This window comes from Salvelinus sp. IW2-2015, linkage group LG33 (genome assembly GCF_002910315.2).
Source record: "Salvelinus sp. IW2-2015 linkage group LG33, ASM291031v2, whole genome shotgun sequence".
In the NCBI taxonomy this organism is placed as follows: Eukaryota; Metazoa; Chordata; class Actinopteri; order Salmoniformes; family Salmonidae; genus Salvelinus; species Salvelinus sp. IW2-2015.
The window spans coordinates 20,072,078-20,098,725 of NC_036872.1; the positions used below are offsets into that span (position 1 = coordinate 20,072,078).

General features: G+C 42.6%; 3 protein-coding genes across 4 annotated transcripts in view; 1 reads left to right on the plus strand and 2 right to left on the minus strand.

Moving 5' to 3' along the window:
• LOC111957829 (membrane-associated phosphatidylinositol transfer protein 2-like) overlaps window positions 1–10,935 on the plus strand; it is a 97,661-nt gene extending 86,726 nt beyond the window's left edge. The window contains exons 15-25 of one of the 2 annotated variants that reach the window (XM_023978851.2): window positions 1,798–1,968; window positions 3,085–3,237; window positions 4,443–4,607; window positions 7,294–7,442; window positions 7,552–7,668; window positions 7,776–7,892; window positions 8,402–8,550; window positions 8,775–8,924; window positions 9,047–9,227; window positions 9,458–9,586; window positions 9,696–10,935. In XM_023978851.2, the coding sequence (XP_023834619.1) occupies window positions 1,798–1,968; window positions 3,085–3,237; window positions 4,443–4,607; window positions 7,294–7,442; window positions 7,552–7,668; window positions 7,776–7,892; window positions 8,402–8,550; window positions 8,775–8,924; window positions 9,047–9,227; window positions 9,458–9,586; window positions 9,696–10,115 (1,901 nt within the window). In that variant the 3' untranslated portion in view covers window positions 10,116–10,935. The remainder of the gene's footprint in view (window positions 1–1,797; window positions 1,969–3,084; window positions 3,238–4,442; window positions 4,608–7,293; window positions 7,443–7,551; window positions 7,669–7,775; window positions 7,893–8,401; window positions 8,551–8,774; window positions 8,925–9,046; window positions 9,228–9,457; window positions 9,587–9,695) is intronic. The other variant, XM_070437043.1, reaches the window with a different exon arrangement.
• A 6,231-nt stretch (window positions 10,936–17,166) lies between these two features.
• arl6ip4 (ADP-ribosylation factor-like 6 interacting protein 4) lies at window positions 17,167–19,123 on the minus strand. Its single transcript, XM_023978455.2, has 5 exons — window positions 18,766–19,123; window positions 18,253–18,597; window positions 17,997–18,114; window positions 17,812–17,881; window positions 17,167–17,697 (listed from the first exon to the last, which is right to left on the minus strand). The coding sequence occupies exons 1-5, from the start codon at window positions 18,953–18,955 to the stop codon at window positions 17,641–17,643; spliced, it is 780 nt and encodes a 259-aa protein (XP_023834223.1). The 5' UTR covers window positions 18,956–19,123; the 3' UTR covers window positions 17,167–17,640.
• A 1,424-nt stretch (window positions 19,124–20,547) lies between these two features.
• On the minus strand, window positions 20,548–26,094 carry mthfd2 (methylenetetrahydrofolate dehydrogenase (NADP+ dependent) 2, methenyltetrahydrofolate cyclohydrolase). The gene is made up of 8 exons (XM_023978456.2): window positions 25,827–26,094; window positions 23,717–23,901; window positions 23,377–23,499; window positions 22,966–23,118; window positions 22,747–22,854; window positions 22,444–22,536; window positions 20,892–21,017; window positions 20,548–20,758 (listed from the first exon to the last, which is right to left on the minus strand). The coding sequence occupies exons 1-8, from the start codon at window positions 25,904–25,906 to the stop codon at window positions 20,610–20,612; spliced, it is 1,017 nt and encodes a 338-aa protein (XP_023834224.1). The 5' UTR covers window positions 25,907–26,094; the 3' UTR covers window positions 20,548–20,609.
• Window positions 26,095–26,648: the final 554 nt, after the last annotated feature.

The following is a 26,648-nucleotide window of genomic DNA, read 5'->3' on the forward strand; positions in this document are numbered from 1 at the left end:
GGTGGATGGTACAATAAAATAAATAAAATGAAGAGTATGTAAGTGGGTTCAGGGTGGTGAGTTTCCACTTAGACTGTAAAGAGCTTTGGGTGTCATGTTAAGTCCAATCAATTACAATTATTAAATGTTTTGTCATCTTCCATAGCTTGAAGACCATGGCTTTGTACAGAGATGGAAAATGGTACAAAATACCAAAAAGGTGGACTGCAAGGCTATGTTATGTTAAATAAATAAATAACTATATTAAGTGCCTTGATGTCAAATAAAGTAACAGGGTTGAAGTTTTAATCTTAAATCAGCCCAAAAATTGCCAATTTCAAACATTTTAATTTCTGTGAACATTTCTATGAAACTGTATGTTTTACTTGTGGATTTGGAAAATTAAAAATCTAAAATCAAGATGGCAATTTGTTTGTTTACATGCCATTTCAAAACAATGCAGATATTGGAGTAAAAATCTAAATACAACATGCAACAATTTAAATGATTTTACTGAGTTAAAGTTCATAAAAGGAAATAAAATCATTAGGCCCTAATCTATGAATTTCACATGACTGGGAATGCAGATATGCATCTGTTGGTCACAGATACCTTAAAACAAAAAGTAGGGCGTGGATCAGAAAACCAGTCAGTATCTGGTGTGACCACCATTTGCATCATGCAGCGTAACACATAGAGATGATCAGGCTGTTGATTGTGGCCTGTGGAATGTTGTCCCACTCCTCAATGGCTATGCAAAGTTGCTGGATATTGGTGGGAACTGGAACATGCTGTCGTACACGTTGATCCAGAGCATCCCAAACATGATCAATGGGTGACATATCTGGAGAGTATGCAGGCAATGGACTGGGACATTTTCCTTGCAACATGGGTCCGTGCATTATCATGCTGAAACATGAGGTGATGGCGAATGAATGGCACGACAATGGGCCTCAGAATCTTGACACAGTATGAGCTTTCCTGAGACGGTTTCCAACAGTTTATGCAGAAATTATTGGCTTGTTCAAAACCACAGTTTCATCAGCTGTCCGGGTGGCTGGTCTCAGACGATCCCGCAGGTGAAGAAGTCAGATGTGGAGGTCCTGGGCTGGCGTGGTTACAGGTGGTCTGCGGTTGTGAGGCGGGTTGGACGTACTACCAAATTCTCTAAAACGATTCTGGTGGACATTCATGCAGTCAGCATGCCAATTGCAGGCTCCCTCAAAATGTATGTGGTATTGTGTTGTGTAACAAAACTGCACATTTAAGAGTGGCCTTTTATTGTCCCCAGCACAAGGTACACCTGTGTAATGATCATGCTGTTTAATGAGCTTCTGGATATGCAACACCTGTCAGGTGGATGGATTATCTTGGCAAAGGAGAAATGCTCACTAACAGGGATGTAAACAAATTTGTGCACAAAATTTGAGAGAAATAGGCTTTTTGTGCGTATGGAAAATATCTGGGATCTTTTATTTCAGCTTCCAACATGGGACCAACACTTTACATGTTGCGTTTATATTTTTGTTAAGTATATTTAGTTTAAGACAAATAACTATGAGTAAGGGCAAACATCATTATAAGCTTGCAAGCTGAGTTTGAATAAGACATCCGATTACCACTTTGCATTTAGAACGGTTGGTTTTATTACAGATAATAAATGACCACATCGTTGATGGATCACTAGATAAAATAAATGCATGTCTCTCGTCATAGGTGTCATCACACTCCCTCATCTGATTGGTCGACCCTTCTGACTTTGTGGCTGTGGTAACTAATGACGACCTCTTTCCGCCTGTTAACTCTGTCTCCCCCTAGTGGCCCAGCTGCGCCCTGCCTGCCAGCAGGTCTACAACCTGTTCCACCCAGCCGACCCCTCGGCCTCGCGCCTGGAGCCCCTCCTGGAGAAGAAGTTCCACCTCCTGCCCCCCTTCAACGTACCCCGCTACACACGATTTCCCCTGGGGGACGGCAACTCCGCTCTACTGGGTGAGCACACTGGACTGAGTGCTGGAAACGTGTACACACACACACACACACACACACACACACACACACACACACACACACACACACACACACACACACACACACTCTTGTACTTGTATGAGCATATAACTGTTGTGTATTTATATGCAAAGAAAAATGTACACATTTTGTTACATTCATAGGTTATATAACCCGTGTTTTGATTATCCATTGGGGACTCTGTGTGGTGTAACAGGGTGTGTAGAAACTGACAAATGTGATGGATTATGTAGTTGGTTTTCTTTCCCACAAGGAATGTCTCTGAGACATTTTGCCAGTGGTCTGTGGATTGCTATTAGAGGCCGAAAAGTCCATCAAGTTAAGAAAAATGTAACGTTTTTCTATTGTTTGTGCTTCAAGTCTTTGTGAAGCAATGTTCTCATCTATATGTTTTCATGGTCCTGCTGGTTTCTGTTGTGGCTGGCTAGCCCTTACAGTAGAGTAACCTTACAGGCTACACTGCACCCTTTCTGTTTAAGTAGGGCTCAATGATACACTATTATTCTGCTATTCAAGAAGTAATGCTAGAGACTCAATCTCTCCTTTGCTGATAGTCTTTTCCATTCATGGATATCCTTTAATCAGCAAGAGCAGCAAGGGAAGTGCTAGTTGTGAATGGCTACTAGCTGTGATTCTTTTTATCTTAGATATGATGTAATAGATTGTTAAGTAATATGATGATCATTTTGATCTAATGAGCTGTCAGCCCATATCCTCAGGTTTACTGTGCAGCATTGAGAAAGTTTTAAAGATTCATTTTGGTTCGTTAATCAGTGTGTGCTGAGGTACATTTTAATATGAGTTAGTCAGCCTAGTCTGAATTAGAATCCAATAACAGCATTCCCCTTCTACTGCTCATTTTAGCTCTATTCTAGAACCTGTTGTTGCCTTAGTTACTGCTACTGCAGTATTTCCTGGGCTTGACTCGCCTTTGCTGTCTTTTCTGTGTCTTCATTGTCTCCTTTTCCCCTCCTCTCTCGGCCTCCTTCCCCATCTCTGCAAAACCTGCCCCCTTCCCCTGCCCCCTGCCCCCTCCCCCCTCCCCTCTCCCCTCTGACCCCCCACCTCCCCCTCTAGTGGAGACAGTCCAGAGCAACCCTCAGTTCCTGCTCGATAGTGGGACCCCCCTCTCTTTCCGCTGTCAGGAACCTATCAGCGAGACCTGCATCCCTGTGCCGGTGCTAAACTGGCAGGAGGGCTCCCTCAAGGCCACACCTGCTGTTCTGGAGTGTGTGTAGCGTCTCCTCTTCACCTCTCGGGGGGAAGTCTCTCACTCTGTGTCGTACACGTGTATTTTTGTGTTAGTTGCAGTTCCACCTTCCCCTTCCACACTGACTGTGTCTGTGTGTATGTTTTCAGACCCTTACCAAAACCGGTGCATGAAAATGCTGTGAGAATGTTACCCCAGTCAAGAGTTGGGGTCACATTACTGACTGTTCCAGGTCAAACATGTCCTGCATGACATGTTCTGCCCTGTTTCTGCAGTATTCAGTCCATTACCTTTATTATAGCTCATTAGCATGGCTCTCAGAGCCTGTCTGTTTACACTATCTCTACGAAAATGAGGTAATTTTGCTAATCAAAATGTAATAGTCATTATTGTTGTTTGCATTTTAGTGATTTAGAGAGACAGCAATGGCTGCTACAGTGAATGATTCAGATAGGTACTTGTAGGAACCCTTGACCTGGAAGAGTCTGTCCTTGTTTTGCTGTGTTGTGCTTGCTGTTACCATCAAGTATTAATGTCCTTTGTAATGGTATGAAAATATGGTACCACTACCTGCATTCATTGTTGTGATGGTGTTTCTTTGCTGCTGCAGCATCTCCTTAACGACAAATACAAGCATTGGGGAGTGTGTAAAGGTGATAGGCAAATGTCTCCATATAAACCATAACACTGTGACTGGAGCACTATCTTCTCCTAGTGGGTGATTTTGCCAAATCGGAGGCTTGGAAGCTATACTGACTGTGTTGCTCAGATGTCTGCTTGAAACATGGAACCCTGCCACTTGCATTGTAATTGTGTATCCTTGTGGTCAATATAGTATCTCCTGACCTTTCTGTTACAACATGTTGATTACACATACTAAATGGAACTGTTATCACCTTAGTGATACATGCTAATAATAATCCAGCTAATCATTTGACAGACATTACACATTTTGAGACATAGTAATGTGACCACCAATGGAGTAAAAGTTTCCACACGTCACTTTTCACATGCTGTTGTATTCATCAGAACACTATTTGACCACTCACTGATTGTCCCAGAAATCTGACGTTGGCTCCTGCTGGTTTCACGCCCACTAACACCATGGCCTGGCCCATCACATTTCTTGGATGCAAACTCCTTCCTTCTCATCCTGTTACCTCCCTGTTCATCCACCTCTCCTCTTGTCTATGTCTAATGGGATATCCTTGTTTCGGCTCAATAGCGGATTTTGTTCAGTCTCATGGTGGTGTCTTCATGGACAGTTCGTACCCCTCCTCCCCCGTTACGGGCCCCCACTGCCGGGGCCTGCGGAGGGCCAGTGAGGTCAGCATTGCCAGCCAGGTCTCAGGAATGGCAGACAGTTACACTGCCACCAACATAGCCAACAGTAAGTGTTCTCCTTACCACACGTATCTCTCTCTCACTCACACGGCTCCATCTCAACTCCTCTTTCAGTCAATCTCTTCTCTAGTTTTTCTCTCTCTCTCATTCACACACACACTGCTCCATCTCAACTCCTCTTTGTCAATCTCTTCTCTAGTCTTACTCACACACACACACACACAACAACACACACACACCACACACACACACACACACACACACCACACACACACACACACACACACACACACACACACACAACACACACACACACACACACACACACACACAACACACACACACACACACACACACACACTGCTCCATCTCAACTCCTCTTTCAGTCAATTCCTTCTCTGGTCACTCACATCTCAACTCCTCTTTCACTCTTCTCTAATCTTTCTCTCTCTATTTCTCTGTCTCTCTCCTTTCTCTTTTCTTCCACCCCCTCTCTCCTTTCTCTCTTGCTCATCCTACTCCACTTCACTCCTTCATTCTCACCCCAATCCTCTCTCTCTTTGATTCTCACCCTCCTTACTCACACATCACTCAGTGCGCCGGATCCCGAGCAGCTCTGTAGTGACCCAGTTGTGCCTGCATTCACAGAATAACCACTTAGTTACCTGCTAGCTCAGCTCCAATTTATTACGATACCTGTGATGGATTACACTGCTCTAAGCCCCTTCATCATAGAGGGAGCATAACATCACCACAGACATATCCATTGTTCAAATTCAATGTGCCAGAAGATTAAAACATTACTACTGAAGAAGCAAAAGCTCACGTCCTGTCACTGTGTGTTCGTCCTACTCTGAGCCATTGTTTGAATGTAAATGCAAAGGAGGAGTAATGCATTTATTTAATGTGTTTGCAATGCATGTAAAAAGACCCTGTTTCACTGAGTCATTCCTGCATCGTTCGCACCTTGTCACACTGTCTACCCAGATGCCCAAGCTTCTTTTGTGTTTGATGTAAAGAAGAATGTCTCCCAAAGTCTGGCTTTCCCTTGTAATCTCTGTCTGAAGTGGATATGTCCTAAATAAGGACCAATAACACAGCTTTCAAACATTTACTAACGTTCTACTCAGTTGGGAAGTTGTAATAGTGCGTTGATGAGGTCATTTCCAGTCTTTGAAAGAATTGCTCATTGCCATGGAATGCTTTTGTCGCTGTTCAGAAATGCAACAAAACAGAATATACACACACAAAATAAGTATGAAAATGGGTTTTGTCAAAAGATAATTCTAACCTTCCTTTTTCAGTTTATATGAAGACCAGTCGGACACTTAATTGATTATTTTATTTTGAAGCCAGTTTCAGGTTGTGAATGCAGCTTGTAGCAGAAGTACTTTACACATGTTTGCAAACTGGAATTAACTGCACTATAAGGAACTGTACTCAACAGTATGAAAACAATTCCTTTTGACATTATCCATCATTCATTTTCACGTGGTTTTTCTTTTTGTTTTGTTTCCCATAGCACAAGCATGCCAAATTAACCAAACCAAAAACTCCCTTTGGGACAAAGCCTTTTGTCCCAAATCGCCCTGACATCACAAACCAAATTCTCCCTGAGAAGCCCCCTCAAGTCCCCTAGAAAAGAAAGGAGTGACCCAGTCCCAGGAACTACCAATACAGATCCAGGAAATGGGCCACAACTAGACCTAGAGACCCAGAAGCCAATGGAGGTGTGAGCCCCTGTGGCTCTGGTCAGTTAGAGAGACACTTGTCAGCTGGCCTGGAGTATGCCATATATGACCTGGTCTCCCTGGACTCTCAGGCAGAAGTGGATCAGGGTATTATTTTAAAACACTGGATCCTATCAACTATGTACCAAATCCAGGTTCAGCCTACTACTGACTTCTCTTATGGGAAATCTTAATATATTGGACAATCAATCTCTTTTTAACATTGTTCTTGTCTACCAGAAATTTTTCTCAGCTTTTCTCGGTTTATTACTTTCTGTTTCTATGACGATCCTTTTCCCTGGTGGACTATGTTTTTTGAATACAGCACAGTCCCATTAACTTCACAAACCAGACCGGTAAGAGAGACCCTCTACATACTGAGATGATATTGTGACTTTAAAAGTGTAACATAACCATCATCCAAATGATATAGCAGGAAGGCTACTTGCCCAACTTCCCAGTCTCTGCCTCATAGTTGACACCATTCAACATAGGCACGTTTGTGATCAGTCCACAAGAATAAATGGTTATTCAGATATTTGTGCCCTAGCCTGTTCTGGAGGCAAACATTAATGCATCAGTGACAGTCCCAGTGTGAATCCACTCAGTGAAGTTTTATTTGGCAAAATCATTGAACCATCGTCCCTTTTCTTCATATTTAATACAAATAACTGCTGGTTTGTTGCTATTTACGTTGACTCGTGTCTTGAACCAACTTTAACAATGTAATTCTTGCATAATAATGGTTCTCTTCCTTATGTATATGTATTTCAACAGTAACAATCTTCAACTCCTGCCTTACTTCCATTTTAGCTAAGGAACTGATGTGGACGATCTGGGCTTTGATAGTGGTTTATGATTGAGTACAGCCTTCAATACAGCCAAACGGTTTATGGTTGAACTTTTCCAGGGGTGTGTATTGGGATGTTTTGCCCCTCTGCCTTACTCACAATGCAACCATGCTACCCCACCCCTACCCATGTACCCCCTCTCACCATGCAGTCGCAGCCCGTTGGTGGGGCACCAAGCGTGTGGACTTTGCCTTGTACTGCCCTGATGCCCTGACAGCCTTCCCCACAGTGGCACTACCGCACCTCTTTCATGCATCCTACTGGGAGTCCACTGATGTAGTGTCCTTCCTGCTGCGACAGGTGAGCTCACCCCACAATCTTCCATGGCCTGTGCTTCTGGCCCCCTTTAAAATGTACACTAGTGTGGCTATGGTGAGTATGTGTGGTGTCATCTATATGTTTATTTTAGGTTATGAGACATGAAAACTCCAGCATACTGGAGCTGGATGGTAAGGAGGTGTCAGAGTTCACTCCATCTAAACCCCGGGAGAAGTGGCTCAGGAAGAGAACCCACGTCAAGATCAGGGTACAGTCTGCTGCAGCTAGAACAGTGTTGACCACTTGAAGAGATTCACTCTTGCTAACACTGTAATTGTGTCTCAATCTATTCATGTGTGTGTATTTCTTTGACAGAATGTGACAGCCAATCATCGTGTAAATGATGCAGTGCTCACAGAAGGTGGGCTGCAGATCGTGACTGGCCGCTTCATGTACGGACCTCTGGACATGGTCACACTGACTGGGGAGAAGGTAGGCTCTCTCTCGCTCTCTCTCAGCAATCAGTATGATCATTTTCCATTACAACAATTTAAACAGTGGGTTTGTAACACACAAGGTCCTATATACAAATGTACTTAACTCTCCATCCACCTTATCCCTATGTACTTATCCCTCCATCCACCTTATCCCTATGTACTTATCCCTCCATCCACCTTATCCCTATGTACTTATCCCTCCATCCACCTTATCCCTATGTACTTATCCCTCCATCCATGAGTCTTATCTGTATTTGTTTTCAATTCAAAATACGCTACATGTATGTGTGCATCTTCAATGTGTTTGTGTTCAAAGTGGTTGTATATCTATCTCTATGTTGGTCCTTTGTAGCTCAGTTGGTAGAGCATGGCGCTTGTAACGCCAGGGTAGTGGGTTTGATTCCCGGGACCAGCCATATGTAAAATGTATGCACGCTTGACTGTAAGTCGCTTTGGATAGAAGTGTCTGCTAAATGGCATATACAGTATATATTATATTTACAGGTGGACATCCACATCATGACCCAGCCCCCATCTGGAGACTGGGTGTACTTTGACACGGAGCTGACCAACAGCAGTGGCCGTGTGTCCTTCATCATCCCAGAGAGCAAACGGCTGGGGGTTGGCGTCTATCCGGTCAAACTGGTGGTCAGGTGAGACTGGCATCTATGGCATGCTCTTCTATGGTCTCTTTCAGCCAATCCAGTCCTGAGGCTTCAGAAATGGTGCCCTTTGTTTTTGGAGGGTTTTAGGTGACTCTGTCAAAAAACACTTACATCTATTTTTTTATTCTGTTCCTCTGCCTCTTTATTTCTTTCCAATTGTCTCTGTCTCTTCTCCTCTATCTTCCAATTGTTTTGTGTCCTATCACCGACAGGGGGGATCACACATTTGCAGACAGCTACCTGACAGTGCTTCCCCATGGGACAGAGTTTGTTGTGTTCAGTATAGACGGCTCATTCGCTGCCAGCGTGTCCATCATGGGGAGCGATCCCAAAGTTCGAGCCGGAGCAGTCGATGTGGTCAGGTAACATGCACCTGGCATCACCTGGGATTGGACAGTCATAAGCACCAAAATGATTTCTGTCTCTATAACCTGTTGTGTTGCACTCTCTCCACTCTTTCTTATACCTTTTGATTTCTTTCCAGGCACTGGCAGGACCTGGGCTATCTGATCGTCTATGTGACGGGGCGTCCAGACATGCAGAAGCAGAGAGTGGTGGCCTGGCTGTCTCAGCATAACTTCCCCCATGGCATCGTCTCCTTCTGTGATGGCCTGGTCCACGACCCACTCAGACACAAAGCCAACTTCCTCAAGTCACTCATGGAGGTCAGGATGGCAGTGGGGGTTGGGTGGTAGGTTTGTTGAGGGAGTGGGTAACAGAGGCTGGGGGTAGGTTCAGGAGTAGGTGAGGGCTAAGTGGAATGGTGCAGAAGACAATGAAGGGAGAGGAGATGATTGAAGAGATGGTGCAGACAAAAAGATTAGGAGAGATTGTCAAGAAAATACGTTTTCTTGGTCCGAATTTATCGATGACACTTGATTCGCTGGTTCCACAGGCTCACATGAAGATCTTTGCTTGTTACGGTTCTACCAAAGACATCGCGGTCTACACCTCCATCGGCCTCTCTCCCTCCCAGATCTACATCATTGGCCGATCCTCCAAGAAGATGCAAGCTCAGTGCCAGGTACGATATACATGCACTGACTTTTTAATTTAGTCCTGGTCCTCTAGTTTACCATATGCAGCACTTCATTACATTATATGACTGTCTCTTTCCCTGCCTGTCCCAACAGTTCATTACAGAGGGCTATGCGACCCACCTCTCTCAGCTGGAGTACAACCAGCGCTCCCGGCCAGCAAAGACTAGCAGTGCCCGCATGGTCCTACGGAAAGGCAGCTTTGGTCTGGGTGCAAACAACGACTTCCTACGGAAGCGGAACCACCTGCTGCGCACCATCTCCGCCCAGCCGGCCTCCAGCTTGCCCAGCGGCAGCGGCCACAGTAGACCAGAGCGCACACAGAGCCAGTCAGACAGCCACAGCCAGCATGGCCCTGGACCAGCCCAGCGCAGCATGAGCATTACAGCAGGCTGCTGGGGCCGCAGTGGCAGCACCAAGCTGGAGCCTGGGGTGTTTCAGCCTGGGGTGAAATTGAGCAAGGACAAAGGTGATGAGGAAAGGGAAAAACTGCAGAAAGAGAAATTCAAGAAATGAAGATTGAGATGACCAGAGAATAATTTAAAGACAGGGGAGAGTGAGATGCTAGTCGTAGGCTTTCAAAGCTCTAAATACAGAGACAGGAAGAAGAATGAGAGAATATATGCGGTAAACAGGTCAATGGAAAAAAAGCTGATCTAACAAAGTGGATATTCGGCAAATCCATCAGGATTTATGTATTCTAGCAGGCCCACAATGTGGTTACTAAAATCCGATTTGGATATATTTGGCTGTTTTCGCTGCATAATATATAAATATCTGATAAATGCTAACTCCGGCAGATTTGTTTCACCAATATACCACGGCTAAGGGCTGTGTCCAGGCACTCCGCGTTGCGTCATGCAAAGGACAGCCCTTAGCCATGGTATATTGGCCATATACAGTTGACGTCGGAAGTTTACATACACCTTAGCCAAATACATTTAAACTCAGTTTTTCACAATTCCTGACATTTAATCCTAGTAAAAATTCCCTGTCTTATGTCAGTCAGGATCACCACTTTATTTTAAGAATGGGAAATGTCAGAATAATAGTAGAGAGAATTATTTATTTCAGCTTTTATTTCTCTCATCACATTCCCAGTGGGTCAGAAGTTTACATTCACTCAATTAGTATTTGGTAGCATTGCCTTTAAATTGTTTAACTTGGGTCAAACGTTTCGGGTAGCCTTCCACAAGCTTCCCACAATAAGATGGGTGAATTTTGGCCCATTCCTCCTGACAGAGCTGGTGTAACTGAGTCAGGTTTGTAGGCCTCCTTGCTCGCACATGCTTTTTCAGTTCTGCCCACAAATTTTCTATAGGATTGAGGTCAGGGCTTTGTGATGGCCMYYCMAWWYCYTKRMYKTKKTKKYYYKWARSCMWTTTSCCACAACTTTGGAAGTATGCTTGGGGTCATTGTCCATTTGGAAGACCCATTTGCGACCAAGCTTTAGCTTCCTGACTGATGTCTTGAAATGTTGCTTCAATATATCCACATAATTTCCCTCCCTCATGATGCCATCTATTTCGTGAAGTGCACCAGTCCCTCCTGCAGCAAAGCACCCCCACAACATGATGCTGCCACCCCTGTGCTTCACGGTTGGGATGGTGTTCTTCGGCTTGCAGGCCTCCCCCTTTTTCCTCCAAACATAACAATGGTCAAACAGTACTATTTTTGTTTCATCAAACCAGAGGACATTTCTCCAAAAAGTACGATCTTTCTCCCCGTGTGCAGTTGTAAACCGTAGTTTGTTTTTTTAAATGGCGGTTTTGGAGCAGTGGCTTCTTCCTTGCTGAGCGGCCTTTCAGGTTATGTCGATATAGGACTCGTTTTACTGTGGATATAGATACTTTTGTACCTGTTTCCTCCAGCATATTCACAAGGTCCTTTGCGGTTGTTCTGGGATTGATTTGCACTTTTCACACCAAAGTACATTCATCTCTAGGAGACAGAACGCGTCTCCTTCCTGAGCGGTACGACGGCTGCGAGGTCCCATGGTGTTTATACTTGCGTACTATTGTTTGTACAGATGAACGTGGTACCTTCAGGAGTTTGGAAATTGCTCCCAAGGATGAACCAGACTTGTGGAGGTCTACACTATTTTTCTGAGGTCTTGGCTGATTTCTTTAGATTTTCCCATGATGTCAAGCAGAGGCACTGAGTTTGAGGGTAGGCCTTGAAATACATCCACAGGTACACCTCCAATTGACTCAAATGATGTCAATTAGCCTATCAGAAGCTTCTAAAGCCATGACATCATTTTCTGGAATTTTCCAAGCTGTTTAAAGGCACAGTCAACTTATGTATGAGTTATAGTGTATAGTGTATGTATAGTGTATGTAAACTTCTGACCCACTGGAATTGATACAGTGAATTATAAGTGAAATAATCTGTCTGTAAACAATTGTTGTAAAAATTACTTGTGTCATGCACAAAGTAGATGTCCTAACCGACTTGCCAAAACTATAGTTTGTTAACAAGAAATTTGTGGAGTGGTTGAAAAACAAGTTTTTTATGACTACAACCTAAATGTATGTAAAACTCAGACTTCAACTGTACCACATCCCCCCGGGCCTTATTGCTTAATTTTACCCCAACATTGTGTGAAATACATGTATAAACAATAGCATAAATGTAGGTTAATTTTGATGGGCAATAATGAGGAGATTGGGAAGGGGGGGTTGTGTGCGTGGTGTTTCCAATGTTTTGGTCAAATTCCATTGATCTCTTTACCACATCTATACAGCATTGAAAACCTTTGGTGCTACGAACCAGTCTTTATTAAAGCAAGACCATCAATATACCTGAATCAACAAAAACAACAACAGGTAGAGGCAATGTCTCTTTTTTCTTTGGACATTGATACAATGGAGAAAAGCCTTTTAAGAAGCATCTTATTTAAGCAAGGAACATGCATGCACAATACACAAACAAACCTCTGGCCAACAATAGGAAGAGACTCCTAAAGAAAGAGACTTGGACTGTTTCCGAGTTGCATATTGTTCTAGTTTTTATTTATCATATTCATCATATATGTCTTTAATACCATATCGATATACACAGTGTGTCTCCTGGACTCCAGCGTCCTCATGCTGCCGGTTTGGTTTAACTCCTGATAGATCCATGTCCCCCATCTCCCACCCTGGGTTATGCAGGTGGATTGTATCCTCCCTGCACCATGACACAGTCTACAGTCTCCAGAACCACACACATACAGCCAAAATAGAATTATAGCAGTGCTTCAGCAGCTGCAATACTCTTAAGTCTGTATACCAATTGCACTTTGATTACAGTTGAGACCCCAATCATTGTCTGTTTTATCATACAGAACATGTTACATTATAGTCCACTGTAATCATAGCCTATACAACAAAGTATATTTATGTATATCACTTGCAGGGCAAACTTGTATCAATGTAAGGTGATGTGCCAAAGTAGGCAGTATGCTCAATTTACTACTACATGTGAAGGGAGAAGCTGAATGGAAGATGTCTGTTGAGACAGACTGAAACTGCTCTGTGGACCTTGTTTGGGTTGATTGATTGTATAGTTGAAGATAACCGAGGCTTGTATATAATATTGTATGTAGAGCTGAAGTCAGGCCTACCAAGGGGCAATTCTCTAGTATCCTCTTCACACTGAGGAGATACACATTCAGGATACACCTTTTCATTATTATTTAACAGGATACATAGATATAAATGTATATATTCATTTTTTTGTGAACACAAAAACAATTGTTTTAGTTCTTCTAACTACATAGTGTTTCATTTTTTATGTTCGTATCTCATGCAATCATCCGCAGCAGCCAATACACAGCAGGGGTATTTGCCTTGCATAGTATTGCATTTCTACTACATCAACTGATCATGCAAATGGCAGGACTTGTGCTAATGTATCTGCTATCTTAATGTGTCATATGTTTATTATGATATACACTACATGACCAAATGTATGTTGACACCTGCTCGTCGAACATCTCATTCCAAAATCGTCGGCAGTGATATGGACTTGGTCCCTCCTTTGCTGCTATAACAGCCTCCATTCTTCTGGGAAGGCTTCCCACTTAAATGTTGGAACATTGCGTCCATTCAGCCACAAGAGCATTAGTGAGGTCGGGCACTGATGTTGGGCGATTAGGCCTGGCTCGCAGTCGGCGTTCCAATTCATCCCAAAGGTGTTCAATGGGGTTGAGTTCAGGGCTCTGTGCAGGCCAGTCAATTTCTTCCACACCGATCTCGACAAACCATTTCTATATGGACCTTGCTTTGTGCACGGGGGGCATTGTCATGCTGAAACAGGAAAGGGCCTTCCCTAAACTGTTGCCACGAAGTTGGAAGCACAGAATCGTCTAGAATGTCATTGTATGCTGTAGCGTTAAGATTTCCCTTCACTGGAACTAAGGGGCTGATCCCAAACCATGAAAAACAGCCCCAGACCATTATTACTCCTCCACCAAACTTTACAGTTGGCACTATGCATTTGGGCAGGTAGCGTTGTCCTGGCATCCGCCAAACCCAGATTCATCCGTCTGACTGCCAGATAGTGAAGCGTGATTCATCACTCGAGTACGTGTTGCCAAAGCTCCAGAGTCCAATGGCGGTGAGCTTTACACCACACCAGCCGACTCTTGGCATTGTGCATGGTGATTTTAGGCTTATGTGTGGCTGCTCGGCCATGGAAACCTATTTCATGAAGCTCCCGACGAACAGTTCTTGTCCTGACGTTGGTAGTGAGTGTTGCAATCGAGGACAGACAATTTTTACACTCTACACGCTTCAGCACTCGGCGGCCCCGTTCTGTGAGCTTGTGTGGCCTACCACTTTGCGGCTGAGCCGTTGTTGCTCCTTGACGTTTCCCCTTCACAATAACAGCACTTACAGTTGACGGAGCAGCTCTAGCAGGGCAGGAATTTGACGAACTGACTTGTGTTAAAGTTTTGTCTATGGAGATTGCATGGCTGTTTACTCAATTTTTTACACCTGTCAGCAACGGGTATGGCTGAAATAGCCGAATCCACTAATTTGAAGGGGTGTCCGCATACTTTTGTATATATAGTGTATTTTGAAAGTCAATCACTTCCTGAGCTGTAAATGAGGCATTCATTGTTATTGAGCACGTAGACAATACTATTTAGGTTCAGTTGGGAGTTATTTGTTGAAGCCTCCGATGAAAAGTCTGTAGATATTTGTAAAAATATGCTTTGGAAAGAAGGAACATACAGTAGTTAGTGATTAATCTTAGGTTTATTCATGCAAATGATGTTTACCTCTTCCCTGTTTCAAAACTGTGTAGAACTATGACTGTAATGGACCACGGAGTACTGAAATGTTAGTGAGAAGGTGCAATATTACCCACAATCATGCCACAGCAGCAGATCCACCATATAGAAAGAATGCCACAATGCATTGACAATCAGTTAAGCAGGCACATGCAGCAGCAGAGACAGAACCTTGTGCTAACACACTCACAAAATGTCTAGGTGCCCTGTGATGAGACATACGGGTAGAAACATTTTCAAAGCACATGATGATCATAGCAAATTGTTTAGACAGATGGGATCTTGGTTGAACGGTCATTACATTTCTGGCGTGATCCAGGGACAGCAAGGAAGACAGTGTGAGGGGTGTATGGGGAGGGAGGACCATCATGGTGAAGTGGTGTCCTCGCAATCCATACAGATTGCTCTGGTAGGGAATGAATGAGGCATCAGACTGTCTATAGCCCTGTTTATACCTGGTACTAACATGTGCCCCAAGTCCTGATCTGGTCCACATTCTGATTGTGCCGACATTTTCAGATGGGTGTAGATTATTAAAAGACACATTGTGATCAGATCTTCCTGACCCCCTCCGGAGGTAGTAAGGCACACACTGTGTCTGGATATCAATCAAGTGAAAGCAGATATGGATGGTCAAACCATTTACATCATTATACCAGCCTCTAAAATCATTGACAGAAGCACAATTGACTTATGGCATCAGTAATTAAATGTAAAGAAACATTTAATTCGTATTATTTTGAAAGAATATCTCTCAAATACTTCGCATACAGGGAGGCATCAGCTAATCTGGTCACAATACGGACACTAGAGCTGGGCGATATGGACAAAAATCTATATTACGAAAGATTGACTAAATTATCACGATAAATTGAATGATACGTTGAATGAAATGTATAAGCACCAGTAATTATTTTACCCTTTCAACTACCCCTACAACTTTGAATGTTATCAATTGTCCCATTAGCAATATTAGCAGACAGGCCTATTTCATTACAACTTCACATTCCTCTAGTAAAGGCTATCGTTATCAGTAAAATGTTCTCGATAAACTGAAAATTATAAAAACCGACCATTTATCGTCCCAGCTCTAGTAGGCACGACTAACCTTAAGAGTGATTGGATCACACAACTCACATGTTAGAGCAAGGTTTAAATGAGGCTATTGTGAACCCAATGTCCTAGAATCTTTGCTTTACCACCAATCCATGTCATACATATAATATGAGATCATGCTATTCCTGTCCATTGCCCTACTATAGGCATATTTCAGGGTGACCCAGAAAGCATCGCCCCAAATACACATGAACATGCAACAGGCATGGTAAAGGATGCAGTCAGTTGAGCTGGAAGGGCTTGTGTTGTGAAGCAATGCAGTTGTAACTGATACTTTGGGCTACGAGTCACTGTTCATATGATATGCTTTTGACCTTTTTTTAAAAGTGGCACATAACTATGGGCAACCCATATGGATTTCTCTGTGCATCCTAACAGTGAAATTGGAGAAGACTGGTTAGCACATCCAGCTAAAATAAAACATACACCACAATTATTACATGGCTGATCTTTAAAGCATCGTCCTGCTCCAGAGATACTGTATCAGTCAACTGGACATTGACACCCCAAGAATGTAAAGATAGACTTGTCCAATCATCAGTTAAACTCAGACACATCTGGACAAAGACATTCCCCATAGTTCTGCTACTGGCAGATGCAGATATTACCAGAGGCCTTAGAGTACATTTCCTTTTTTGCCTTAAATTTTCTGTTTCAATGATCTGACTCATGCCTCCATGGAATAATCCTCCAATAGAATTTGCTGTACGGTCACTGAAAGGGGCCATTATTTCCCAATGAGACTTTGGTATGACTTGTGGTTGGTTGGTTTCATCCCCAGGGAAATAGTATAAATGTACATAGGAATATATTAAATAAAACTACTTGAACTCTGCGCTGAAAAACAGGTTATCTCACACTCTTTTTGAAATGGCAATGCTGACAATTTGATCACATCAAAACCCTGGATGTAAAAATGTCCCAATACCTTGGCTTTGTTAAAGCTTGGTATATACAGTATCAATATACTTTGTGTTCCTCCAAAGTTTGACAGTTTTATTTACCAATTCCCTGTGTTTACATATACAGTGTATAAAAAGTAAGTATGAAGAACAGAAATTAAATGGGTGGTTTCTTGTCTCTAAATTATTTTAATGGCGGGTGTAAGATTAGGTTTTAAATCTGTAACTGAAATAGTAAATACCCGATGCACACAGCAATGGTCAAGGATAATTATCGAAGAAAAATACTTTATTACATGGTAAAAAAGTAAATAGCATTACACAGTTGACTGTTTTTGGGGTCAGTTTGAATGCATGTTTAATTGAATTGAATATTAAACTGACAGTTGGCCATCATGGCCATTCTGAATTTCTGATAGATTCAGAGAAATTCCAAAGTGAATTGTGATATAAGGATGCTGGTCAACTAAAATACAAATTTAATTTGATTACATTTAATTTGAGCAATTAAACAAAAAATGTGGCCAAACATGATGTATATGATTGAGTCACACTCGCAGTACAGTACAATCATAGATAGGCACAGAAAGGGTTGATTTTCATTTTGGAGACATGTAGGGATCCTGTCATGTAAAAATGAGGCACAGCACAACTAACTGGAGACCTATTCTTCTGTCCTATCTATACAGAATAGTATAGATGTCTCCTTCCTACCGTAGCCTTTACATTAGGGGGAGACCCTCTACCTGTTCAGTCCTAGTTTCTTCTGAAAGGAGTTTCCGTCTCCCTTTGTGGCTTGCTGTAACAAGAGAGGAGGGCAAGTGTTAGGTAGACATTTTTATAGGTAGAGGACAATGCTTTAACCCCCTAAAAGCACACATAGCTGCATGGTCTTTGATGGTTTTCCATTTACCTTGTTGATGTCTTTGTGTCTCTCTTTACTGACAATCTCCTCAATGATCTCTCCCTCTCCCCTTATCAGCCTGAAAAACAAAAACAGAGGGAATAAAAACCAGCACACACCCATATAGGAATAGAGATTGAAACTACCAAACCATAGATGCCATGGGGACACTGTTGTATATAGCGTTGGTGTACCTGGTGCGTCCACTCTCAGGGTCTACCACCCTGCGGATGACACTCTGCTTGGCCTCATACTCCTCCTTTGTTAAGGGTCTCTTGGTGGATAGCCTGGCTTTCTGCTCATCTGTCATTGCTACAGAATGGACAAAAACAAAACATCCATCCATCTGCTCAGCTTTATATCTGGTTTCATCTTCCATTCTTTGTTTAGCTAGTTAACAAATAAACATTAGCTATTGATGACATATAACAAAATATGAGACCAACATACCTGGTCCATGATCTTCTGTGCAATCATCACTCTGCCACAACTCCAGGAAGGGCTGGGGGGTGCTGCCTACAGGCTGAGGGGGGGCGGGAGGGGGCATCAAATCTACAAGCAGGGATGCTCTTCTTTCTTCCAATTTCTTTATCTTCTTCTTTTTCTTCTTCTCCAATTTCATCTCTTTCTTCAACTTTCTTTTCTTCTTCTTTAACTTCTTCTTGAATTTTCTCCTTTTCCTTTCCTTCTTCTTGGACTTTTCATCACTTGATGAGGAGGATGAGGAGGATGAAGAAGAGCTTGACGATGAAGATGAGGAACTTCTTTTTTTCATGTTTTTCTTCCCTTTCCGATCTGAAGCAGACAAATGTATACATTGTAAAATTGATAGACATACAAAGATATTTCATTATCTTATTCTGACATTAGATATCTGTATGTGAGGATGTGAAGTGCTACACATACGTGTGTAACGTTAGCTATCTACTACTACGTGTGATTTAATAATTGAGTCAAGAAAACCTTGGCTCTTGCTGAGGGAACGTGAGGCTTTCTTTGAAGGGGTCGGACTCGCACTGCTGCTGGACGATGAGGAAGATGAAGATGAGGAATGTCTTCGCTTTTTCTTCTTGGACAATTTTTTCTCTCCGACTTGTCTGCTCGTGCTCTTGGTCTTATCCGCGGAACTGTCGCGCGATCTACTGCGCTCCATAGTCGAAAATGTACGCTGTGTATGCTAGGGCAATCAATTCATCGTATTCCTTTAAAACTTTACTGAAGATTCTGTAAATCAATTTAGAAATACTTTGCTAACTACAGCTGAAAGAAAGTGGCGACAAAAGATGTCCACCCCCGATAAATAGGTTGTGCAGCTGTTTTTATTCCCCCGTGCATTTCCGGATCGTTAGGAAGTGTGTCCGCTTCACATTGCTGTCCTCTTGCACACTGATCATATACTTTCATGGGCCGCCTATCATATTGGCAATTAATTACTTGAATAAACATTTTATGAGACTGATATAAAATCAAGATGTATATCATACTCAAAACGATGTATCACCTCTGAGGGTTGAAGTAGAGGGTTAAATGTATTGCATTGTGATATTTTGTATCATTCCTATACAAATGTAACTAGAGTAACCTAATCTTTACAATGGAAATTATATATCATAGTAAGATTGATGTGTCTGTTGCAGAGCTATGCTATAAACACCTGTTCATCCAAATAAACAAACATGAAGACCATCCATTTGCAATAACATTTTATTTCAAAATAATTTTTACAAAGGCATTTTTGAAAACAAATGTAAATGTTATGGTGTTTAACAGACTTGATTTTTGCTGACATTTCATAACTAGCACTTAACCCTCTTAGCTCACAGTGCTTGTGTGACCTAAAGCAGGAATGGCCTTTTATTTATTTTCTACTTACTGTTGCGAGTTAGAATAGTAAAATGCACATTGTATGACTTGGACTAAAATAGGTGCCGGTTCATTTTGGGTGCCGGTACTGTTTATATTTAGGAGCAGGAGCTCCACAATAGTTTTGAGCTAATATTCTAAGAGGAACAGGAGCTTAAGCAGTAGAACATTTAAGGTGTCAGTGCTCAGCTCTGGTGAGCTCCTGCCCAAGTCAAGCACTGAGAATACACAAGGTACATTTTGAAATTTGGTTGTGCATCAGCAGTTCCCTTATGTCAGTAACTGATAGTCAGTGAAGTTATCCCATGTCATCTAAAATTGATTAGATAGCAAGCCATTAAACAAACTTAAGCAATCTAAACTTATCATCTTGGTGGTGGTTGGATGTGGGTACGCAGACTCGCAATCAAATGCGGCCCCTCGTGATGAGCAGATTTATTTGTGGCCCCCACCCCCATCAAAGTTGCCCATCCCTGATCTAAAGGGTATTGTAGAGATGGGAGATAGACAAAACTGCCCATAGAATAAGGATGTTATAATTCATTTAATAGTATATCTATGTAACGGTCTATTTTTTGCTAATTGAAATTGACTGGTTCCCCTTGCAATTTTGTATGCTTTTGACATATTTGATAAATGAATGCATTGAAATAAATAAACACACGGGTAGTTCAAATTCACATAAAACCAAAAGGTCTCATAAAAAGGACATGAGAAAAAAATAAGTCTAGCAAAAAATAAATATGTAGTAGCTGCATGGGTGAGTTGTAACATTCTGAAATGGCGGGTAGAGGTTATGTAAGTGTAAGGTACCAGCAACCTTAAAGCTATCACATTTCCATCCATGTCTGTGTGCAAGGGAGTTTGCTGAGTTGCTCAGAGTTAAAAGGGGAGGGGTGGCGGGGATGGAATGTGTCACTGTTGACAGGGTTAGGCATGGCCTGTTATGAAGAGGCTACCATGCGGATCCTCTCAGAGGGAGTCAGCAGGAGGTTCTTAGCTGCCTTGATGGTGTTCTTCATAAGCATGGCCACTGTCATGGGTCCTACTCCTCCAGGCACTGGGGTAATGAAGCTAGCCTTTTGCCTCACACCTACAAAAGGAGAGATAAAGGAACAGGAGAAAAGGGTGAGAAAATGTAGCAGAGAAAATGTGTGCAAGAACACAGTACATCTGAGGACCAATGCAAATTTAGACAAATTGCTGTCTAGATTAGAAACTTGTACCTTCAAAATCCACATCCCCTACAAGTCTGTCCTTGCCAGTCAGAGGGTCATGCACTCTGTTTATTCCAACATCAATGACGGCTGCTCCTTCTTTGATCATGTCTGCAGTGATGAGGTTTGGAATCCCTGAGATTAGGAGAGGATTTAGAGGGTAGTAAATGACCACACACATGGTTGTAACAGTAATTTCTTCTAATTTTATATATTTTTTTAAATAATAAAAAAAACGATATATTGTACACAATAATGACAATCAATTACAGGTCAATGTCTACATTTTGCTCCCAGCGTTGATCAAAGCCCAGAACGTTTATATTCTTGATCTGATTGAGTTCTATTTTGCACCTGCCTCTTTGCGAACGAGTGGAATCATGAACAGTGGTTTCTTCGTTATCCCCCGGATAAGCCCTTTTTAGCAGCACATTCAGGACTCTTTCAAATGGCTAACTCCACCCTCTCACGGCACAGGCCGAGGGCGAGGTGAAACGAACTACCCAAGCTTGCGAGATGCCGGACAAAAGGCCATTTTAAAACCATCCTGCGACTCCTGCCGTGTCTACAGACATCCTCCAAACAAACACAAACCGACTCCCGGAGAATGAGTGCACAACTGCTAAAGTCTCTTATAGATATGTCAGACAGGTGGCTATCTGCTGGCAGAGACGTCTATTGCAGTAACGTTGAAGGGCTCTGGCTAGAATTACTTAGCCTGCTAGAAGGATGAAGTAAGAAGCTAACGTTAAACGGAGCCTCCCTCAGCAGGAGCAAAAAATACACTACTACTGTAAGTTCCCATAATAACTTTGCTTTACAGAGAGTAGGCTACTGAGACAGATAGTGATGTGGCGCTCACTGGTGAGGCTGAGGCAGGCTGCAATGCATGCAGGAGGAAGCAGAGGAGACAGAGAGAGCGGAAGCAAGCAGAGAGAGGTTAGTACAGTGGTTCCCAAATGTGGGGTCGGGCCCCATGTTGGGTCCGTTGAGAACCTGTACTAATCTTTTCAAACAAGTTTGGAACTTATAAAAAAACAAGATATGCTTCAATATGAACATCTTCCATATAGGCCTAAATTAAAATGCAATCAAAATGCAAACAATATAGTTTAAAAAAGTATATATATAAAATATATGTGTTTCGTCGCTGATGCTACGCGTCAGTGTGAAACATTGCTAATATTTCCTCCCTTTCAGGAGTATAACATTACAATTGTATAGCTAATAGGCTATGTCTTTTTTTGTAGATCGACTGAGGTGGTGATAGTGGCTGTGGTCATTTGCTGCTCTCCAAATAGCATTTACATTTTGTTTAACTGTATAGAAATGCAGTAAATGAGCGTCACCTTTCAAAGTCGGTTTACTAAGTACTCTCTGCCGGCAAACGCTACCTGTGTGTCCGTGCCTCAAGAGACCCACCCAGGACAAGCTACTCAAGAGATACAAAATAGCTCTATGAGCCAGCTAGTAGCTGGCTCATGATAAACTTACAAATAAGCGAGAGACAGGTAGTAGACAAGGTAACGATATATCTTCAATAGGAGGAGATGATCCATACCTGCAGCAGCAACAACGATGTCTGCAATTCTTGTGTGCTGACGGAGCTGTTCCTTTGGTGTGTAACGGTGAGAGATGGTGACTGTGGCATCACCTGCAGAATCAAAAAATAAGTAAATGCGAGGGCCATGATCCACATATTCCATTTTCAACTTCATAATTTCAGCTTTAAGTGAAACCTCAGTATTATCTCTATTACCCATTGTTTATCTACTTTTACATAATGAATCATAATTAATTAATAATAATTGAAATGATATAGCATACACCCTATCACTGTAGCCCCTAAGTCATCCAGACTCACCCCCAGGCCTCTCATGACGCCCATCTGAATGCAGCAACATGGCAATGGGCATGCCCACATTCTTGGAGCGTCCCGCCACCACAACATTCTTCCCAAGGGTAGGAATTCCTGGGAAACGGGAATGAACAGTCAGTGACAGAGTTGTCATTTTGCCCCCATAACAGTCTAATTCCATTCATATAACAGAGGGAGGTGAGAGCTGCCCTCCCACTACCTCACCTGTGCGTTTGATGATTTCCCAGACTCCCCAAGGAGTGGCGGGCAGCATGGTGGACTGGTCCAAGCACATGCGGCCCACATTGACCACGTGGAAGCCATCCACATCCTTGCCAGGGAACACAGCATTACAGACGCGCCGCTCGTCAATGTGTTCTGTGAGAAGACAGTGGGAATGATGTTTACAAGACAGTATGTAAATGGCTGTTCTACAGTAAATAGGCCAAAGGCCAAACCATTCAGGGATATGCAAGTATTAGCTATAAATATTAAAAACAACAGCTTCAAACGGTCATTCTTTCTTTGTCTACAAAAGGTTGTATAACTGTTTGCTCACCAAGAGCAATAACTCCCCTAGCCAACTGCCCTTTCCAACACCATGCATCGTCTCCTCACCCTAAAGCCATTCCTTACCTGGCAGAGGCAGCTGCACCAGCAGGCCGTCCACCCTGTGGTCGGTGTTGAGTTTGTAGATCAGGTCCATGAGTTCCTCCTCAGAGATACAGGAGGGCTTCAGGATGGTCTCACTGCTGATACCTGCAGAGAAGAAAAAAAGAGGGAGGAATTATGAACCCATTCTATCCCAGATAAATATAAACAGTGACAGAGAGAGAGGCGGTGACCAGGAAGAAAGAGGGAATTGGAAAGCCACGTTCAACACTCATAGAATAGTTTCTTAGTCAAGTATGTCCAGTTGTGCAACAGAGTTCATCTCCAGCACAGGTAACATGTGTGTGTGTGTGTGTTTACATACCAACATCAGCTGCAGCTCGGGTCTTATTCAGGACGTAAGAGTGACTGGCTGCATGATCTCCTACAAGGACCACGCTCAGGTGGGGTCTCCGATTGCCAGTGGAGACCCACTGTTCAACATCGGCCCTGGCCTCCTCCCGGATCTGACGGGCCAACTTCCTGCCTGAGATGACCACTGCTTCCTGTCTGGAGAATCAAAGAGCAGTGAGGCAGATGTTAGAGGACAGAGGAACATGTAAACTGTCAGGAGAAGGTATACACTGGGGCTGGCACGTGATTTATAGTCCTGCAGACTAGTTGTCAATCCCAAAGTGAGTGTGTATGGCAGTCAGCCAGCAAGGAGTGCTGGTAGGCAACCATGTAGGGTTCCCCATAAGCTAGCGATGGCCAAGTACAGTCAAAACAAGTACAGGGCTCCTGGTGTTACCCATGCATGAGGAGTGTGGCAGCTAAAAATACCAATACATGAGTTACACTGTGAGCCATGCTATTAAATAAACTTCTTGGAACCCCTGGCCTTCAGGCCAAGTTGTTGGCCTCGTTGTGGAGTGCAGAGCGGAGCAGGTGAAGATGAAACCTGAGTGCTGCTCACATTTCATTTTCAATGTGTTAAACTAGATAGCATCCCTTATGTAAAAGCATGCACACAGAGGAGTAATACCAGAGGAGTAATGAGCCGTCCATAGTGATGTAACCATCCCTTGATTCTACCACGAGTAATTAAACAACCACAGAAACATTCAGCTCTTCAATGGGGCCACGATAGCAAGTCCTGGAGGAGACCCCAGCAGGGCATGACATTTGACAACACCCCCACTGCCCAGCTTCCAATGTGTACACAAAGCATGAACATAATGTTTTTTTTTTGGTCTCCATAGGAGGGCAACCTTGTTGTAAATGTGTTGAGTTTTCAGCAAACAGTTGACCACAGACCATGTTAATGATTAGTTAGTCTCTGACAGGATAAAGGACATAAGTTTTGCTACCTTTCCTCCCAGACTAGTTATCCTTCACACAGTGCCAGTACCATGATAGGGAAAGGACTGTCAGCAGACCCAAATAATCAATACTGTCAGCTCTGAACTAGAACCCTGAACTAGAACCCAAGCCATTTCATAATTACCAATCAGCAAGTCTGTGCCAGCTCTGTTCCCAAGTATGGGCTTTGTCCTGAGTGTGAAATGTAAATAGAACAAACAATGCAACTTGTTTGGTGTTATGGTTTTATAAAGTAGGCTTTGCTCATCCGAAGTGATGATAGGAAACTGTTCTGAAAAAAAACACTGTCCTATGTTGACCCTAACCTTCTACTCAATACAGTGCACCTTGAATGTGCACGCTCCAAATGAGACTCATCTGTGCTGGCTTATAAGTGGCTAAATCAGTTGTGATGTTAGTCATGTGCATAGTCACAGTGCATACACAGGCGGTTTGTGTTTCTAGATGTCTGGAACATTAATTATCTTAAGGAACGTGCTGCAGCAAGGCATGCCTCAAATTAAACATGGAATTAATCAAATACATTTAGGCAGACAGTAGAAGGGAAAAAAATTGTCTGCAAAAGCTAGGTTTATATATATATACATATATATAGTTGTTTAAACACATTTGATATGTAAAACTACAGTCTGAATACTGATGCTTTAGTTGGTTTGTGACCCCCATTGGTAACAACTGTTTGAATACTGATCACTTTAGTTGTTTGGTGACCCCCAATGGGAACTTGCCTGCCTTTATGCAAGTGCTCTGTGCGATTTCATCAGCCATGCAGCACTGCAATGATACCGGCATAACGTTAGGGGCGCATTACGACGATCATTGATTCAAGACCCCTCGTCGCTACAATGTATCGTTTAAAACGTTACATAATTGTCCTCAGTGCACAATCAGAAACGTTGTATCCACAGAGACTTTAAGATGCCGGGATACAGTGACACATAGAAAACAAACATAAAGGAAAGTGCCATAGACAAGCAGAAAAGTAATACCTGGTAGGTTACCTTCAAAAAAAAGAGGGCGCATTTTTCATATAGAAAGCAACCTATCATAGTCCACCAAGATAGATAAATAACAATAATCTATCTTAAGTATATAGGATTACTAATACATACCTTGATGCTGACATATGTAGACTACACACTTGATGCTGCGATTGCTGGCATAATTTTCTCAGAGCTCTCAGCGTTGCCATGTTTACTGATCTAGTAGATAGGCTAAGTAATCCAACAATGAGAAAGGGGGAGAGAGAAGTGAGGGAGATTGAAAGATGAAGCAAGCCGAGTCTGACAGACAGACCACCGTCTGTGAAAAAGATTGAGAAGACTCGAGATGTTTTAAAGGCTGAAGTCCCCCCGCCCGCATATTGTATATACGTCAGTTTCCAGTCAAAAGGGCCACACCTCTAAATGCAAAGCTGCCCAACCCGGTGGTGTAGTACTTTATTTTCCCTCACTCACTACCCTGGCGTATGTTCTGAAAAACTATCCTTGACTAGTTTGAGTTCACCACTGATAACAATAGAAAAGTAAAATCACATGTTTTATTGAAAATGCCCATTTGGTTTGGTTTACAATCGCCAAACGTATGGATTGCAATCGGCTTGTGACTGGTGAAAACATCCAAACGCAGGCACGTGGAGCACATTGTCATTTAGCATGTACCTCTGGCATAAAAAAAAACGGAGGTGCATCCGGAAGTCATGAATTCTCTGACACTTAAATATTTTTTATAAATGCGTATGGCATGATGTGTAATTGCGTATCAATACTGCTAGTGCTATCCGAAATCCTTGTGACGTCCCCACATAAAAACCTAAGCAATTTCAACTTAAATTGTGTAACCTCAGAGTTTGAACGTCCCAAGAAACAAGCATTGTAAGGACCGTATAAATACTGCTGAACCATCCATATTACAACAATTACTGAAATAATTTC

What these genes read in the sequence shown, in the direction of transcription:
- arl6ip4 (XM_023978455.2), bottom strand. Translation starts at nt 18,955, where the DNA reads ATGGAGCGCAGTAGATCGCGCGACAGTTCCGCGGATAAGACCAAGAGC. An exon ending in TTCCCTCAGCAAGAGCCAAG is followed by an intron (nt 18,598 to 18,765) that starts GTTTTCTTGACT and finishes TGTCTGCTTCAG; the next exon opens with ATCGGAAAGGGAAGAAAAAC. An exon ending in CACAGAAGATCATGGACCAG is followed by an intron (nt 18,115 to 18,252) that starts GTATGTTGGTCT and finishes TCCATTCTGTAG; the next exon opens with CAATGACAGATGAGCAGAAA.
- mthfd2 (XM_023978456.2), bottom strand. Translation starts at nt 25,906, where the DNA reads ATGGCAACGCTGAGAGCTCTGAGAAAATTATGCCAGCAATCGCAGCAT. An exon ending in CCGAGCTGCAGCTGATGTTG is followed by an intron (nt 23,500 to 23,716) that starts GTATGTAAACAC and finishes TCTTCTCTGCAG; the next exon opens with GTATCAGCAGTGAGACCATC. An exon ending in AGGGGATGTGGATTTTGAAG is followed by an intron (nt 20,759 to 20,891) that starts GTACAAGTTTCT and finishes CTCCTTTTGTAG; the next exon opens with GTGTGAGGCAAAAGGCTAGC.